General features: G+C 39.8%; 1 protein-coding gene across 1 annotated transcript; it reads right to left on the bottom strand.

The window, feature by feature from the left end:
* Positions 1-15,931: 15,931 nt before the first annotated feature.
* On the bottom strand, positions 15,932-18,923 carry LOC128094916 (olfactory receptor 52L1). The gene has a single exon (XM_052713519.1). The coding sequence runs from the start codon at positions 17,326-17,328 to the stop codon at positions 16,378-16,380; it is 951 nt and encodes a 316-aa protein (XP_052569479.1). The 5' UTR covers positions 17,329-18,923; the 3' UTR covers positions 15,932-16,377.
* Positions 18,924-18,929: the final 6 nt, after the last annotated feature.

Raw genomic sequence — 18,929 nt, 5'->3', positions numbered from 1 at the left:
ATTTATTTTAAAAAATTAAACAGGCAAGAGACATAGCCAGGGTATGGAACCTCAAATCCAAGTCTCACTATGACAACAGTGAATGTAAGGTGTCAATTTCATGAGAGCACTTAAGCAGAGTTCAGTCCATCATTCTGTAGAGAAGAGGAAGAATTAAGCCTGGTATTCATTATAACAGATTTATTAACCGAACGATCTATGCAAGCCATGTGGCTAAGAACTTAAAGTTAATGGTATCACATAAGGAAGTATTTAGCCTGCCTATTGGGGATTTGGTAGAAATTAAGAGAATGAAGTTGGCCTAATGATCTCAGAAATGTATTCTAGTTGACAGTAGTTAGTTATGGAAGTACAGGGTTCCTTAGGCCTCTTAAACTAGTGGTATATGACAAAGTCAATCAAGGAGAATGTTCCCTTGGCATCTATGAAGAAAGAAGACTCATAGACCAAGGAATATTCCCCTCTTGGCTAATGTTCACACACTTAGCATTTGTTTTTATAAAAGTAGACATAAGCCAAGTGTAGTGGCTCATGCCTTTATTCCCAGCACTTGGGAGACAGAGGCAGATGGATCTCTGTGAGTTCAAGGCTAGCCTGGTCTACAAAGCAAGTTCCAGGACAGCCAGAGCTACATAGAGAGACCCTGCCTCAATAAATAATAATAATGAAACAAAAAATAAATTAAAAAAAGTGTAAGTACAGATTTATGGAAACAATCAGCTCCTGAACTAGTATATAGTTCTTATTTTATTCCAAGCATCTTAGTTTCCTTTCCTGTGACTGTGACAGAAGCAAATTAAGAAAGGAAAGGTTTGTTTGGTTTACTGTCCACCAATGTGAGGAAGTCAAGATAGGAACTTGAAGCAACTGGTCATGTTACATCCATAGTGAAGAACAGAGAATAATGAATTCACCCATGCACATGAGTGCTCAGCTTGCTTTTTCCACTTTTATACAGTTTCCAATCCCCTCCTAGGGAATGATGCCACCTACAGTAGGTAGGTCTTCCCACTTCAATTAATGTAATCAAGATAAACCCTCCCACAGACATGCATAAAGGCCAACCTAATCTAGAGAATTCCTCACTGAGACTTCCTTTCCAGATAATTATATATTGTGTCAGCCTCAAGTATCCATAAAGGAATGACTCTAATTCCAACATGCCATTGATGCTATAGATGTTCAAGTTCTTTATATAAGTGCAATAGTATTTATATATAGAATATGTACATCCTCTTGTATATTTTATGTTGTCTCCAGAATACATATTATAACTAACAAAATATAGATTTTATATAAACAATTATATTGTTTAAAGAAGTGTTAGATGAAAATCTATATGTGTTCAATATGAACTCAAACTTTATTGGTCTAATTACATAGCAATGGTTTGGTGCAGAACCCATGGACACAGAGAGCCCACAGTAAACACAGAGGTTTTGATGAAAAAGTCTACCCTAGTATACTGATAAGCCTTGTTCTCTTCTCTGACTGTGTCCTAAAACCAGAATCCTGTGACCAGATGTAAGAACTCTGTATAGACTCAAATGCTGAACAGAAATATATATATATATATATATATATATATATATATATATATATATATATATATATATAGAGAGAGAGAGAGAGAGAGAGAGAGAGAGAGAGTTTGTATCAAATACCAGACTCCTGCTAGCATCAGAGAAGAATGTCAAGACAGATTTGAAGAATACATCAGATAGGCCTATCCAGGGGACAGAGTTTACTCAGGAGAGAGCTAAAGATCCTGTACCCTCTCATTGGTCTCCTGCTCTTGAGACATAGCTTACAAATTGGCCCTTTCTTCTTTCTCACATATTATATATGACAATATAATACAAAAAAAGAAATAAGGAGGCAAGCATGACTAATTTCTCATTCATGAATCTCATCCCCTTTAGTTGAATTTGTAATTTATTTTTTGCAAATTTTCATCATTTGGAAAAAAGTGAGAATAACAATTTACAAGGTATTTTTCCCTTTTGTTGAAAATAGATTGGCCAGGCAGTGGTGGCGCACGCCTTTAATCTCAGCACTCAGGAGCAGAGCCAGGTGGATCTCTGTGATTTCAAGGCCAGCCTGGTCTAGAGCGAGATCCAGGACAGGCATCAAAAAACTACACAGAGAAACCCTTTCTAAAAAATAAACCCAAATATATATATATATATAGTTTCCTCATAAAGTATACCTTGATTACAGTTTGTCACCCCTCCACTCCTCCCAGATCCTCCCCACCTCCCCTCCCATCTACATTCACTCCCTTTCTGTCTCTCATTAGAAAAGAACAGGCTTCTAACAGATAACAACAAAACATAACAAAATAAAATATAATAAGATAAAACAACAAAAAAATCACATTGAAGTTAGACAAGGCAAACCAACAGGAAGAAAAAAAGCCCTAAGAGAAGGCACAAGAATCAGAGACCCAGCTGGGCACACCTTTAATCCCAGCACTCAGGAGGCAGAGGCAGGCAGATCTCTGTGAGTTCAAGGTCAGCCTGGTCTACAGAGAGAGTTCCAGGACAGGCTCCAAAGCTACACAGAGAAACCCTGTCTCAAAAAACAAAAACGAAAACAAAAAATCAGAGACCCACTCATTCACACACTCAGGAGTCCCATAAAAATACTAAACTAAAAGTTAGACCTGGTGCATAGCCATGTAGATGTAGGCCCTATGTTTGCTGCTTCAGTCTCTGTGAGTTCATATGAACACTGCTCAGTTCATTTTCAGGGCCTTATTCTCCTGGTGTTCTCTAACCCTCTGGCTCTTACACTCTTTCACTTCCTCTTCCACAGGAGACCCTGAGCCCTTAGGAGAGGGATTTGTTGGAGACACCGCCTTTAGAGCTATGTGTTCTTACAAGGTCTCTCTCTCTCTCTCTCTCTCTCTCTCTCTCTCTCTCTCTCTCTCTCTCTCTCTCCATAATGTCTCTGTGTGGGTCTCTGTATTTGCTACCATCTGCTGCAGGAGGAAGTTTCTTTGGTGATGGCTGAATAGGGCACTAATCTAGGAGTATAGCAGAATACTACTGAGTCATTTTTTTAATACTTTTTTTCTTTTTTTAAAGACCGATAGTATTTGGTTTAACCTACATCTCTGGGCTACCTAGTCTCTGGTTCTTGTTCACCCAAGCAGTGTGAGGTATGGATTCATCTTGTGGAATGGGCCATAAGTAGAATTAGACGTTGATTGGTTATACCCACAAGCCTTGTGTCACCATTGCCCTAATATATTGTGCAGGCAGGACAAATGGTAGACCAAAGGGTTTGTGGCTGGGTTTGTGCTTATACTTCTCTTTTGATAGCATACAGAGTGCTTTCCCATACTAAAGAGACTAGAACATAGGTGAAGACTTTGTATAGGCACCAACTAGACCTCTCAGTGTTCAATGAGTTGTGTTGGTGCTGTCCTCAGCAATGAGGCCTTGGTATCAGTTTGAGGAGAATAACCTATTGTTTTGGCAACAGCCTGGGTTGTTTGGGAATTTCCATGGGACCCCTTTGACCAACAACTCAATTGGATGTAACCCAGTCCTGATTCTGTAACCTTCGTTTGGTAACAAGAGATGTCCAGTTGGGACTCCATCTCCCTCAGTATTTGGAGACTTCATTAGTATTGCCTTCATATATTTTAGGAAGTTTCCACTGCACTAGGTTTCCTTACCACACCTCAAATGTACCTCAGTTCTAGCTGTCTCTCCCTTCATTCCTTCCCTCAAACCCATCTTCTACTCTTCCCACCTAATCCTACCCATGCCTGTCCACACTCCCACCCCAGTTCACCTATAAAATTTATTTTATTTACCCCACAAAGGGAGATCCATCTGCCCAGCCCCCTAGTGCCTTCTATACCTAACCTCTCTGGGTCTTCAGATTGTAGCTTGATTATTGTGGTAGTTTGAAAGAAAATGGCCCCTAGAGGGAGTGGTGCTATTAGGAGATGTAGCTTTATTGAAGTAGGTATGATCTTGTTGGAGGAAGTGTATCACTGTGGAGGTGGGCTTTGAGGTCTCCTATGCTCAAGCTATGCCCAGTGAGACAGTTCACTTCCTGTTGCCCAAGAATTGATATAGAACACTCAGCTCCTTCTTCAGCACCATGTTTGTCTGCATGCTTCCATGTCCCATCATGATAATGGACTAAATCTCTGAAACTACTGTAAGCTACCCCAGTGAATTTTTTTCCTATGCTGTGGTCATGGTGTCTCTTCACAGCAATAGAAAACCTAACTAAGACAATGATCTTTTATTTAATGACTAATATCCATGTATAAGTGAATACATAACGTATTTATCTTTCTAGGTCTAGGTTACCTCATTCAAGATGAGCTTTTTCTAGTTCCATCCAGTTGCCTACAAATTTATTATGTCATTTTTTAACAGCTGAGTAAAAGTCCACTGTGTAAATGTGCCATATTTTAAAGATCCATTCTTCTGTTGAGAGACAGCTAGGTTGTTACTATTCCTGGCTATAATGAATAGAGCATAAATGAACATGGTTGAACAAGAGTCACTGTGGTGGGATGAAGAGTTCTATAGGTATATGCCTAAGAGTGGTATAGCTGGATATTGAAGTAGATAAATTCTCATTTTTCTGAGGAATCACCATACTGATTTCCATATTGGCTGTACAAGTTTGCACTCCCACCAGCAATGGATGGGTATTTCCCTTGTTCCACATTCCTGTAAGCATGAGCTGTCACTTGTGTTATTGATCTTAGCCATTCTAACAGATGTAAGATGGAATCTCAAAGTTGTTTTGATTTGCACTTCCATGATGGATAAGCATGTTGAACATTTCTCTAAGTTTTTCTCAGTCATTTGAGATTCCTCTATTGAGAATTCTCTGTTTAGATCTGTACCCCATTTTTAATTAGTTATTTGGTTTTTTAATATCAAGTTTCTTGAGTTCTTTGTGTATTTTGGATATTAGTCCTCTATTGGATGTAGAATTGGTAAAAGTCTTTTCCAATCTATAAGCAGTTGCTTTGCCCAAATGACAATTTCCTTTGCCATATAGAAGACTTTTCATTTCAAGAGGTCCCATTTATTAATTGGTGATCTTAGTGCATGTACTAATAGTGTTCTGTTGAGAAAGTCTTCTCCTGTGCCAATACATTCAAGGCTATTCCCCACATTCTCTTCTATCAGGTTCAGTGTACCTGGTTTTATGTTGAGGTCTTTGATATATTTGGAATAGAGTTTTGTGCAGGGTGATAGGTATGGGTCTATTTGCTTTCTTCTACATATAGACATCCAGTTTGACCAGCACTATTTGTTGAAGATGCTGTCTTTTTTCCAGTGTATTTCTGGCTTCTTTATCAAAAATCAGGTGTCCATAGATGTGTGGATTTATGTCAGAGTACTCAATTTTATTCCACTGACCAACATGTCTATTTTTATGCCAATATCATGTGGTGTTTATTACTATAGCCCTGTAGTACAACTTGAAATCAGGAATGGTGATATGCTGGGGATGTCTTTCTGTATGCTGTGAATGTGTTGCTCTGATTAATTGATAAATAAAATGCTGATTGGCCAGTAGCCAGGAAGGAAGTATATTAGGTGGGACAAGCAGAGAGGAGAATTCTAGGAAGTGGAAGACTGAGTCAGGAGATGCTGCAAGCTGCCACCACCATGAGAAGCAAGATGTAAAGTACCGGTAATCCACAAGCCACGTGGCAACTTATAGATTAATAGAAATGGGTTAATTTAAGATGTAAGAACTAGATAGCAAGAAGCCTGTCACAGCCATACAGTTTATAAGTAATATAAGTCTCTGTGTGTTTACTTGGGTCTGACAGGCTGCGGGGCCCGAGTGGGACTGGAGATAACTCCAGCTACAGTGATACCTCCAGCAGTTCTTTTCTCATTCAAGATTGTTTTAGCTACCCTGGCTTTTTGTTTTTCCATATGCAGCTAAGAATTATCCTTTCTATATCTGTGAAAAATTGTGTTGGAATTTCAATAGTGATTGCATTGAATCTGTAGATTGCTTTTGATAGAATGGCCATTTTTTTACTATGTTACTCCTATTAATCCATGATCTTGGGAGATCTTTCCATTTTCTGATGTCTTCCTCAATGACTTGAAAGTTTTTTTTTATTAATTCATTTTTTTGTTTATTTTACCTCCTAACTGCAGTTTCCCCTCCCTCTTCTCCTATAATCAGATTGGTGACTACTCTGATTGTCATCAGAGAGCCTTCATCCAGTAACCAATGGAAGCAGATGCAGAGATCCACAGCCAAACACTGGGCAGAGCTCTGGGAGTTCTGTTGAAGAGAGGGAGGAGAGATTGTACTAGCCAGGGGGACAGGTGACCTGGGCTTGTGGGAGCTAACAGACTCTGAACTGATAGCTAGGGAGCCTGCATGGGACCAACCTAGACCCTCTGTATGTGTGTGACAGTTGTGTTGCTTGTTCTGTTTGTGGAGCTCCTAGCAGTGGGATCAGAGCCTGTCCCTGAAACTTGAGTTGGCTTTTGGGAACCTATTCCCCGTGCTGGGTTGTCTCACCCAGCCTTGATGCAGGGGGTGGGGCATAGTCCTGCCACAACTTGATGTGCTATGCTTTGTTGACTTGAAGTTTTTATGATACAAATCTTTCACTTGCTTGGTTATAGTTACCCCAAGATATTTTATATTATTTGAGGCTACTGTGAAAGGTATTGATTTCTTAATTTCTTTCTCAGTCCATTTATCATTTGTATATAAGAGTCTATTGATTTTTGTGAGTCAATTTTTTATCCAGCTACTTTGCTGAAAGTGTTTATCAACTGTAGATCCTCAGTGGAATTTTTAGGGTCACTTATGCATACTATCATATCATCTTCAAATAATGATACTTTAACTTCTCCCTTTACAGTTTGTATTCCTCTTGTTCTCTTGCAGTTGTCTTATTGCTCTGGCTAAGACTTCAAGTACTATATTGAATAGATATGGAAAGAGTGGACAACTTTATCTTGTTCCTGATTTTAATGAAATTATTTGAGTTTCTCTCCACTTAACTCGATGTTGGCTATAGGCTCGCTGTAAATTCCTTTCATTATGTTGAGATGTGTCCCTTATGTCCCTAATCTCTCCAGGACTTTTATCATGAATGGGGTTGGATTTTGTCAAAGGCCTTTTCTGAATCTAATGAGATGATCATGTGTTTCCCCCTTTCAGTTTGTTTAAGTAATGGATTACATTTATTAAATTTCTTTTTTTTTTTTTTTTGGTTTTTGAGACAGGGTTTCTCTGTGTAGCTTTGCGCCTTTCCTGGAACTCACTTGGTAGCCCAGGCTGGCCTCGAACTCATAAAGATCTGCCTGGCTCTGCCTCCCAAGTGCTGGGATTAAAGGCGTGTGCCACCACCGCCCGGCACATTTATTAAATTTCATATATTGAACCATCCCTACATCTCTGGGATGAAGCCTACTAGATTATCATGGCTGATCTTTTTGATATATTCTTATATTCAGTTTGCAAGTATTTTGTTGAGTATTTTTGCATCTACGTTCATAAGGGGCCAGCTCTCCCACACAGCCCCATGGAGGGTCAGGAAAAGCTCTCCTGCATCTCTACACCACTGGAACCAACTCTCCTGAGCTATTCTGATAAGAGGTAACCTTATGTAGCAGCCAGCAAGGAGTGGGACCAGCTTTGCATGGCCCTAGGACATCAACACAGCTTCAGATGGCAGCCCAGGCCACAGACATCAACACAGACCCCAGCTGCAATAGGGCCACAGACCTAGACATGTCCCTCTTCTCTTTCTCTCCCCTCTCTCAACCACATTCTTGCTCATCATAGTGGCATCCATCCACTCTATCAGGCAGGAGGTGGTGGGTGGGACTCTACTAATCATGTTTTTAAAAACCAATAACTAATACTTAGCTATATATGAAGAACTAAAGGAATGTTATTATAGTTACATACGGTGGCACATATCTCTAGGTCTAGAATTTGGGAGGATGAGGCATGAGGATATCAATTTTGAGACCAGCCTGAGCTATATAGTGAGTTCCAAGCTTCATAGCAAGACCCTGCTTCAATAATTAAATGCATAAATAAACTTATTATATATTTAATTTATATATTAAATATAGTCACCAGACATATATGAATAAAGTTATAGATAGTGAAATACCAAGGATGCATACTGTCCTGATGATGTCATTGGCTTGATAGTGACTTTAAATGTCACCAGAGAAAAGTTTTAGTGTCTTTTATTGATTAAATTAGCCACTAAAATTTCCATATGCTCTATAAGCAGGAAGTACAGGATCTTCATGAAGCTGCTGGTCCACCCATTAAGTTTTAGAAGTCGCTCAGTGATTTCTGAGAACAGGGCTGTCAGCCTTTTATCAAACATGAAATAGCAGTGGAGAACTGCAATTTACTCCTGGGCTGTTATTCTGGCTCATGGCCACACAAAGGCACTGTTGCCTTACCAATAATGTAGAGTCTCCTTCCTGGCAATAATGCTAATGTTGTTCAGCTTCTGTACCTGTACAATCTTGATGTCCCAAGTTTTGAGGTCACAGCCAGCCTGTAGTAGCAAAGCAGCCCTTCATAGATTTCCTGTTAACTGACAAAATGTGGGACCTGGTGAGATGGCTCAGAGGTTAAGAGCGTTTCCTGCTCTTCCAGAAGACCAGAGTTCAGTTCCCATAACACACAACCACCTGTAACTGCAGCTCCAGGGAATACCATACCCTCTTCTGGCTTCCACTGGCACACACACACACACACACACACACACACACACACACACACACATACACACACGCACTTCCATGTGCACGTGTGGTTAAAAAATATGATAAATCAAGAAATTTACAAAATATGTATACCTCACCAACTTGAAATCCTACTTCATTTTATCTACCAGAGTATTCAAAAGCTTCTGCTAGAAGAACATTAGCGTGGGAACCTCAGGACAGGAGAGGCTGCTCTTCATCTGCCTCTCTGTCATCTTTAACTGTGTAAGAGGTTGCTTCTGAGCCTGTCTAAGTGTCTGGCTTCTTCAAACACCTTCACTGAGCCTGGTAACTTGTGAGAAAACTGTGTGATACCCAGTGACATCACTTGGGCTCTAACTTTGTTAAAGCCCATTTCTGCGGTGTTTAACATTGGAGAATGGAAGTCAGAAAAAGAAATTGAAAAGGGGGCAAACTCTGAAGTTAATTTTGTTATTCACATTATAAAAAGTAATTGCATAATTCTAAAATGGGTTAGCTCTATTAATTGGCAATTGCCTAGCATCTAGGATGTGTCAGGCAAGTATTCATTGAAGAATCAGAGTTGAAACTTTCTTAACTCTGTCCTATCCAAAGCATCCTGTCCAACACAGAACACTATGTGTTAATGTATTCCTAGTCAAGCTGAGATACGGCCATAGGTATCTGCAGGGTGTGGTCTCTAGGGTGGAATGGATAGCTGTTTCTATGTTTGGCTGGGTGTTTGTTGTTGTTTTGTTCTGTTATTTGGTGGGGGTCTATTTGGCTGGTTTTTGTTCTTGTTTCTGAAGACAGAGTTTCAGTGTAGATGACAGGCTGAATTTGAAATCTTGATCCTCTCTCCTCAGCCTCCAAAAAATTGAGAAGGGGATCATTTTTTGCAAATTATAGGTGTACGTTCTACAGAAAATAAAAATATCACTGTTAACTTCAAAGAACGTGAATGGCTACATTAGGTGAAAGAAAAAAGCAAAATTTGGACTACCAGAGGGAAATTACAGAAAAACTAATCTTGAATTCATATAAGAAAACTTTCCCATGGGGACTTTTCTAAACAAAGCATCTTCTCCTGTCTGAAGCTGTTCTCCTGAAACTAGGATTGTCAGAGTCTTCTCTGACCTCCTATGCCCACTGTCCAGTGACAACTAAACCCAGCATATCTGGCTTCATCCCATCACTACACCCTAACCCCACTGCAGGCCTCTTCTCCCAACTAGGCAAGAGGAAGAGTAGCTCACTTGATCTCCCATTTACACAAAGAAATGGAATCCTTGAACAAAAGCAGGTGGCTGGAAGGCCACTCAGGAGGTGCCTCTATGTGAGCTGAGACTTGAGGTGCTAATTCAGCCATAGTCCCCACACCCTTTCTTTACTTCCTGTTTAGTAGAGGCCTGTGAATAAAGATCCCTGTCTGCTGTATCTGACAGCTGCTCTCCCTAACTAGTCCTGTATGTCTTACCCTCCTCCTTTGTCCCTGGAACTCACAGATGCATCTGCTGTCATAGTAACCCAGCCCAGCCTTTGGTGAACAAACCTTGAGGGTCATAGGAGTTCTTTATTCTTACCTCTTCTTAGACCCAGATGACTTGGGAAGCAAAGTCTCAGAAGGGAAGGAGCTGAGGCTTTAGGAAGTCTGTTTATGGAACTGCTAGTAAATTGGAATGTGCAGGAGGGTATGGTTTCAGAGTAAGATAGAAATTACAGGGACCTGGTACAAAAGGCTGACATCTAAGCAAAGATGGAAGGGAAGGAAAGAGACTTCTTTTATTTCTTGGGCATTGTGGTGCATAAGGACCCCTTCCATGTCATGGTCTCATACAGGGCTCTGTGTGGTTGCTGAAGATACAGTTGAAATTTCAGGGAAGGATGCTTCTCTTCCTATGGCTGAGATCAGAGATCCAGCTCCATGGAGCTGAATGTGATTGATGTGGAGTCCTATAGCCATTCAGTTGCTCTTGCTTAACTCTGTGAGAAATGGTCACAGTAAAATGGTCTTGTACATGAAACACACATTGAATCTGCTCATATAACTGCTTATCTGGACATACAGGAAGAAAGTTTTGCTAGACCCTTCACTTAAAAAATTCTATTTAATCTTGAAGATCTTGTTCAGTCATATCTCACTCTATTTACAAATTCTAGATACCATTGTTCTTTCCTGTATATTTTCTTCAAATTCCTTGGGTACATTTTGCAGTTCTCAAAGAATACTGACCTTGGATCTACTTCCTGTTGCCTTCTGATCAAGATGTAGTCAGCACCATGTTTGCCTGCATGCTGATAATGGACTGAACCTCTGAACTGTAAGTTGCCACCTCAACTAAATGTTTTCCTTTATAAGAGTTGCCATGGTCATGGTGTCTCTTCCCAGCAACAGAAACCCTAACTAATACAGAAGTTGGTACCAGGAACTAGGGTATTGCTGTGATAGGCCTGACAATGTTTTTGTTTGGAGGAATTTGGACTTTGGTATTTTGGGGCTGGAAAGCAGTGGAATGCTTTAAGCACTGCTTAATGGGCCATACTAGTAGGAATATTTAAGACAACAGTGCTAAGAGTTATTTGAACTGTGAGGGACTCACTCAATATGTGTCACAGAAGAATTTTAGTATGTTGCCTAGAAATCATTCTTGTGATATTTTGGTGAAGAAAGTAGCTGTCTTTTGCCCTTGTTCAAAGAGTCTGCCTGAAGCTTAAGTAAAGAGTTTTGGACTAATTCTGTTGGCAGAGGAAATCAAAATAGCCTAGGATAGATTTTGTCATGTTATTATTGGTCATACAGAGTACTAACTAATTGTAGAAATAAGCTTCATCTAGCTTCCTGTGTATGTTTTTGGGTCTGAGTCTAAAGCAGGTAACTATGAACTAAGTTTGTATAACCTAGATGTATTTAATAGATTGTGTGTGTCATCTAACTTTTTGGAGATCTGCTAAATATGACATTTAAAATGTTTAAGTTTTCTACAATAAACCACAACCATTCCTAACAGTAACCTTTGAGGTCTCCAAGAGGATGATGGGACACTGCAACAATGAATCCACCTGGATTGTGACAATGCCACTAAGCTGACAAACACCACTGAAAGATGGACTACAAACTGCTCAGGACATTCAAATCACAGAGTTCATATAAGACTAACACAAATACTTTACAAAACTTTGAACTCAGAAATATGTAATCCTGAGACTACCAAATACAACCAAGCTGGACTTTGTCAAAAGCTTGACAGAAATAGCTTCATTACTACAAATAGTTTTACTGTTTGAGTTAAAAACTTTCTTTTTTTATTTAGAAAAAAAAGGGGGGGAAATGTTACAGGATATTTGATCACAGTGTGAACTCTGAGATTGTGTTATTTGTTGTGGAATATTACTTTAACTAGGCAAAGATGTGTTGTATTTGATTATGTTGCATTTGTTTAATTATGTAAAGATGTGTTGCTGTTTGACCTTGCCTGCCTAAAGCACCTGATTGGTCTAATAACAAGGGGAACAGCCAATAGCTAGGCAGTAGAGGGATAGGCGGGGATGGTGGGCAGAGAGAATAAATAGGAGGAGAAATCTAGTCTCAAGGAGAAGAGGAAAGAATGAGGGAGAAAGAAAGAATAAGGAAACACCCAGAGCTAAAAGTCAGATGACCACCAGCTAGCCAGACACAAGAAACAGGAAAGTAAGATATACAGAATGAAAGAAAAGTAAAAAGCCCTGAGGAAAAACATAGATAAAGAGAAACAGATCTTAAAAAGAGCTAAGATAAGGCTGAGCATTCATAACTAATAACAAATCTCCATGTCGTAATTTAGGAGTTGGCTGGTGATCCAAAAGACAGCCTGCTACAGTTAATTACTGGAAAATCTGCTTCTAGCTGTGGTGTGGCTCAGCCTTTGCACATACCTTTAATCCAAGAGCTTTCTGCTTAAACAGGAGTATATAAAATCAACCACAGGTCAAGAGGTGGAGCAAGCAACCAGTTGACAGGAAAAACCATAGAGAGTAGAGGAAGTCAGAAGGATAGAGAGACACACAAGAAGTAGAAGGGGGAGACAATCTGTTGGAGGAGTTTTTGTTTGAGATGTCTAGGAGAAAGCTCTCTTTCAGCTCTCTCTCTGAGCTGACAGGTTTTCACCCCAGCATCTGGCTCCTGAGTCTTTATTGATAAAAGAGAATGATAGACTTAGTTAAAAACAACACTACATAAATTCACTATGGATGGATAAAACTTTACTGTATGCATATACTGAGCTTATTCATTTATTTGTTGATGGAATGTTAAGCCAGTTCTATAACTTGGCTATTTTGAATAGTGCCATCAGAAACATGGATATGCAAATATATCTACTGGGTGCTGACTTAGTTTTTCAGTTGTTTTAAGTAAGAAGGTGAATCTAGTGATACTCCATCTTAACAAGCTAACCTTCTTCTGCTTACACAGACATCACTGTCCAACTTGCATCGCCTCACTGGGCTCATGGTTGAGTCTGGAGTTATCTGCCCATCACTTTGAGAGAAATCTGAGTCACAGCTACAGCTTTAAATCTGAGGATGGCTACACATTACAATGAAAGTAAATATAACTCTGAGGGACCCAAGGTCAAAGTGCTTTGAGAACTACAAAATGTATCCAAGAAATTTGAAGAAAATATACAGGAAAGAACAATGGTGTCTAGAAACTGTAAATCGAGTGAGATATGACTGGACAGGATCTTCAATATTAAATGGAATTTTTTAAGTGAAGGGTCTAGCAAAACTTTCTTCCTGTATGTCCAGATAAGCAGGTATATGAACAGATTTAATGTGTGTTTCATGTACAAGACCATGTAACTGTGACCATTTCTCATAGAGTTAAGCAAGAGCAACTGAATGGCTATAAGACTCTAGATCAATCACATTCAGCTCCATGGAGCTGGATCTCTGATCTCAGCCATAGGAAGAGAAGCATCCTTCCCTAAACAGCGAGAGCTGAACTGATGAAGCCCACAGAAGTGTAATCATGTAAGCTTGAAATGTAGCATTGTCATGCTATCTACCTACCTACCTATCTATCTATCTATCTAGCTAGCTAGCTATCTACCTGTCTATCCATGTACCTTTCTTTCTTTCTTTCTTTCTTTCTTTCTTTCTTTCTTTCTTTCTTTCTTTCTCTCTCTAGCTCTCCCTTTCAATATGCATTCAACTGGTAATTAAGTTCTGCTCAATATTTAAAGAAATTCCTTTAAAAGGAATTATAATCATTTTTTAATCCAGTAGTTCCTGAGTCCCACCATTCACTGAGTCTTTGTTAGACTATAATGCCTTATGATACACTTATTTGATATTTTTAATTTTCCATTAAAGAAATGTTTCACAGAACAAAGATGAAGGTATTTGTTGGTTTTATAAGCATCAGTGCTCTGTATATTTCAAATGGCTTTAATTTAATAGTTTTGAAATCTAATCACCAGATTCAGTCATTAAGGACTGCTTAACAGTGAGGCCTTGGCTTCTGCCTTAGGAGATTTTTCAAATAAGAGAGAACATGGCACAGTGACTGCTTGCTGCACAGACTGAGGACATGAATTCAGCTCTCTAGAACCCACATTTGTTTTAAAAGCCAGTTATGACAGCATGTGTCTGTAATCCCAGAACTGGGGGTAGAGACAAGAGGAACCCAGGAACTTACTGGCCAGCCAGTCTAGCTAATCAGTGAGCTCTGGATGTAATGAGCGACCCTGTATCAAAAAAAATTAAACTGAGAGTGATGGAAGAAGACACCTGACACTAACCTCTGGCTGCCCATGCACTCAAGGGTTTAAGTCCTCACCTTCCATCCCATTTGAGACAGGGTCTTCTATTCACCACTGAATACACTATGTTGTCTGCCTTGCAAACTTTTGCTTCCTATGTCACAGAATAGCACTGGAATTAGACATGCCACCGTGCATAGCTTTACATTAATTCTAGATCTTCATGTCTGTGTAGCAATCACTCTACTCACTGAACAACCATCTCACCAGCTCCAGCACACACTTTCTAAGCTATAGGTTAGTGTGCTGCAACAAAAATTCCCCAAATACATGGTGGTTTAATCCAAACACAAGTTTATTTCTGTTTCAGATTCAAGTCACAGTTTGTTACCTAGACAGCATTGGAAACACAAGCTCTTCAATATTGTTTGTTACTCTCTCATCTTCAACCTGAATTACATTACCATTTTGTGATTGAAAAAGCCTTTCCAGAGCTCATAATCACATCCATATTCCAAGAACCAATAAGTGATATTAGTAATGAGAAAGAGAACACTCTTCATTTGTAGGCTGACAAAACAAAACGCCTCTAAAGTCAAAAAGATTTTTCCCTTAATGGGTATGTTGCAACCTGGGTTTCCCTAGGACAACTTAGAGAGTTTAAGATCTAGACATACCTACCTAATACAAACATATAATTCCTCCTGAGATAAATATACCTCATATCCATCCTCAGTACCTCATCCAAAGATGTCAGCCAAACTAAACAATGCTCAGTCTCTCAGACAGAAAAGCACTCATCAGTAGTAAAATGTACAAACAATGGTAAGAGCAGAATCTCTAACTGTACTCTTCACCAGTTCTAAAATGAATTCCCAAAATATCCTTCCTTCCTCTCCTGAGCATCATAAATCAATGGAGCAAAACTCTGTCTTTGGGACTGACCAAAATATGTTCTAATTTTAAAGCACAAAGACTCTTAGATGGATGACCCACACCAAGTGTGGCAGACCTCCAGTGAGTTTTTACCTAGTTCCTATCCTCAGAAACGCATGGCATGCCTGATGGCACAATATATTTACCATTTGCAAGAGAGAAACTCACTGTAAGTAACAAAATTGCTTCTACATTTACTGAAGCTGTGCATGAGAACCTAGTGCCATTTAGTAGCTTTCTCAGATTGAAATAATATACAATTACTTTTATTAAATAAATACGCAAAAAACAGATGTCTTCAATACTTGGCCTTGTCTGCTGTTTATACTGGACAAAAATACAAATAAAATTTAAAACACGAGATTTTTAAAAAGAAAATCATTATGTGGGAATATAATTTTTCCTAGAAAATCTTGTCTCTCCAAGGATAAGTTACATACAGTGCCTATTTCACTTATGCTTGTTATAAATAAATAAATAAATAAATAAATAAATAAATAAATAAATAGGCAACATTATAGCAAAAGGTGGTATTTCAGTATGTGGCCATTTTGTATCCTTTAAGAGACTCTGTGAGACAGTGATAAGCATCCATTGCATTGACTTAGAGACTGTAAAGACACTGAATCCTAACCAGGCACAGACTAGGATTTGTCATTCTTGTTCAGATAGTGTTACATGATCAGTTATTGGATTGAGGGGAAAAAAATTCTATCCCCCAGTCCCCATGACAACAGTGGAGAATTGTTGGGGTTGGAAAGAATAATAGGATAAAGGAGAAATATCCACAAACGCAGCTATCCAGGTAGATCTCAACAGACTGTTGAGCCACGTGCCTAGGGGTTTTCTTTGCACAGACAACTAGGAGCAGAAATATTCACTGTAGAATGGTTCCTGGAGATACACTCCATGCCATCCATGAGCTCTTGGCTGAGTTCTTGGTAGGGACTCTGCAGCCAGTCATTAGGATGTACTCAAATTGATGCTTTTGTGTAGAACACCCTGAGCACTCGTTGGCGGATCTGTCGAGTCTTCACCCCATAAACAAGAGGATTGAGGGCAGGTGGCACAAGCAGATAGAGAGTGGCCAGCAGAACATGGACATGGTGGGGAACATGGTGCCCAAAGCGGTGAGTGAGGAAAGAGAACATTCCAGGAATGTAGAAGATGAGAATGACACAAACATGAGACCCACATGTACTGAAGGCCTTGAGTCTGGCTTCACCCCCTGGGACCTTCAGCACTGCCTGGAGGATGAGGGCATAGGAAATGCCAATGGCCAGGACATCTAGCCCAACTACCAGCAGTGCCACTGACAGCCCATAGGCTCGATTCACTATGGTTTCAGAACAGGCAAGTTTTACCACAGCCATATGCTCACAGTAGGCATGGCTTATGACAGTGGCTCTGCAGAAGACAAGATTCTGCAATAGGATGGGGAAAGGGATGAGGAGGACCAATCCCCTCACCAGCACCACCATCCCAATGCGCCCTATGATCCCTGGATGCAGGATGGTGGAATGGCGCAGAGGGTGGCAGATGGCAACATAGCGGTCCAGAGCCATGGCCACAAGTATGCCTGACTCCATAGATGAGAAGGCATGAATGAAGAACATCTGAGTCAGGCAGACAATGTACCCAATCTCATGAGCATATGCCAGGAGCACTGTGAGGGCTTTGGGTGCAGTGGAGGAGGCCAGGACCAGGTCAATAGCAGCGAGCATGGCCAGGAAGAGGTACATGGGTTGGTGCAAGGAGGAGTCAGTCCAGATGATGAAGATAATAGTCACATTGCCCACTAGAGCAAGGAAGTAAAGGACACCCAGGGGCAACGCTATCCAGTGCTGACTTTCCTCCAAGCCTGGAATGCCTACTAGGAAGAAAGAGGGCTGGGGTTGCCTCCAGCTGGAATTGCTGAGGGCCATGATCAACAGCACAGAGAAAGAAGAGTGAAAAGACACCCAAGTCACGACTTCTCCATTCTTGATATTCTAAGACACTGCAGATCCAGCTACCATGTTCATCAGAGCAACAGGTGACTTAAGCTGCAACACGAGGGAATAAAGTTAGATTCAAGGAAGAAAACCCTTTCTGGATACAAACGTTTTTCAGATGAGCCTTCCACACATCTGAACTGGGTTGAGTCTAGCTGTGATGTGAGATAAACCCTGAACACAGCTGCTTGAGAGGGGTGTTAACTCTTCTGCTCAATGACTTAAATTTTGAAACTGTCAACTTGAAAGCATTGTCTTTACTAACTGTGTAGGTAGTGCTGAAGGCTAAGTCTCCTGTCACTTTGACACTCATCCCCTGCAGCCTCAGGACACAGTACTCAGTAGTTGTTCCTAAGATAGGCTGCATCCCACAATCTTCTCCATCTCATTGCAGATTGGTTCCAGGGTTTCAGGATCCCTTCCCTTCCTCTTCCCTATGTTAACTAATCCACTGCATGGTTTTAACTAGTTAATGTGCTTCAGTTCATTCCAAGCTTATCTTTGATGCAAAAATATTCCTGTGATGCACAAATTTATTTCTCTGTTTGCTTCCCTAGGCCCGTACACTCAACATTCAAAGCAATCTAGCTTAACCAGCCTTCGCAAATATCCTCTATCTACTTTATGTTACTATTTCTGTGAATAAACCCATGTCTATGTATCCAAATCGAAAACTGTCTTTACTCATTCTTATAATTGATGCCTTTTATCGTTTCAACAGTCCCCATTGACTTAAATATCTCACAGCCCTTCTCTTTTCTCAGCCCCCAGAATTACTGCCTGAATTTGTAATCCAACTTTCTCTTACCCAAATTCTTCCAGACATAATGGAAAAAATTCAGGTTGGAAAAACATCAAATGTGAACTCATGCAGTGACACTCTGTAATTTTGTTATGAGCTCTTTTTTAATATACTTTAAACCCTGAAATCACAAATTCTCTCTAAAATTGAACTTTCATATGTACGTAAAGTGCTTTGGTGAAAGTCATGCATGGAACGACTCACAGACTGGCATGCAAGTTTGTGAGATTATCTTATTGCATTGCTTCCCTAGCAGTTTTGTTACCTGTTAAACATGTTTTGCTGTTACCTTATGTTGTTGTTGTAATTATATGAGTACACAGGCATATTATACAAAACTTCTGAGCTTCTTTCTCCTTCCTATCTTATCTAATTTGGTCTTTCTCATCCATCAAGATTCAGAGTCCAGTGCCCTCTTTTCCTGCAGAAGGATTCACAGTGGTTTGCCAACCCTAGTAATATTGTCCATATTTTACGACCTGCCTTTGTTTATCTATGACATTCTGATTTGTCAGCATCGTAAAAATCCTTTCAGTGTCACAGTGTTTTATTTCAAAAGACAGAATCAGATCTCATTAAACTTGGTAACCACAAGCCAGCCTGGTGGACACATTTCGGTGTACATCATCAAATTTAATTAAATTTAAGCTGTCTATTTCATATTCTAGTAATAAAACTTTGGCAAGCTACTTACAATTTCTAAGCCTAGATTTCTCATCTGACAGTAAAA

Source organism: Peromyscus californicus, unplaced genomic scaffold (assembly GCF_007827085.1).
Source record: "Peromyscus californicus insignis strain IS unplaced genomic scaffold, ASM782708v3 Scaffold_4__1_contigs__length_199733344, whole genome shotgun sequence".
Classification (NCBI taxonomy): Eukaryota; Metazoa; Chordata; class Mammalia; order Rodentia; family Cricetidae; genus Peromyscus; species Peromyscus californicus.
This window is presented reverse-complemented; position numbering and strand designations above follow the sequence as displayed.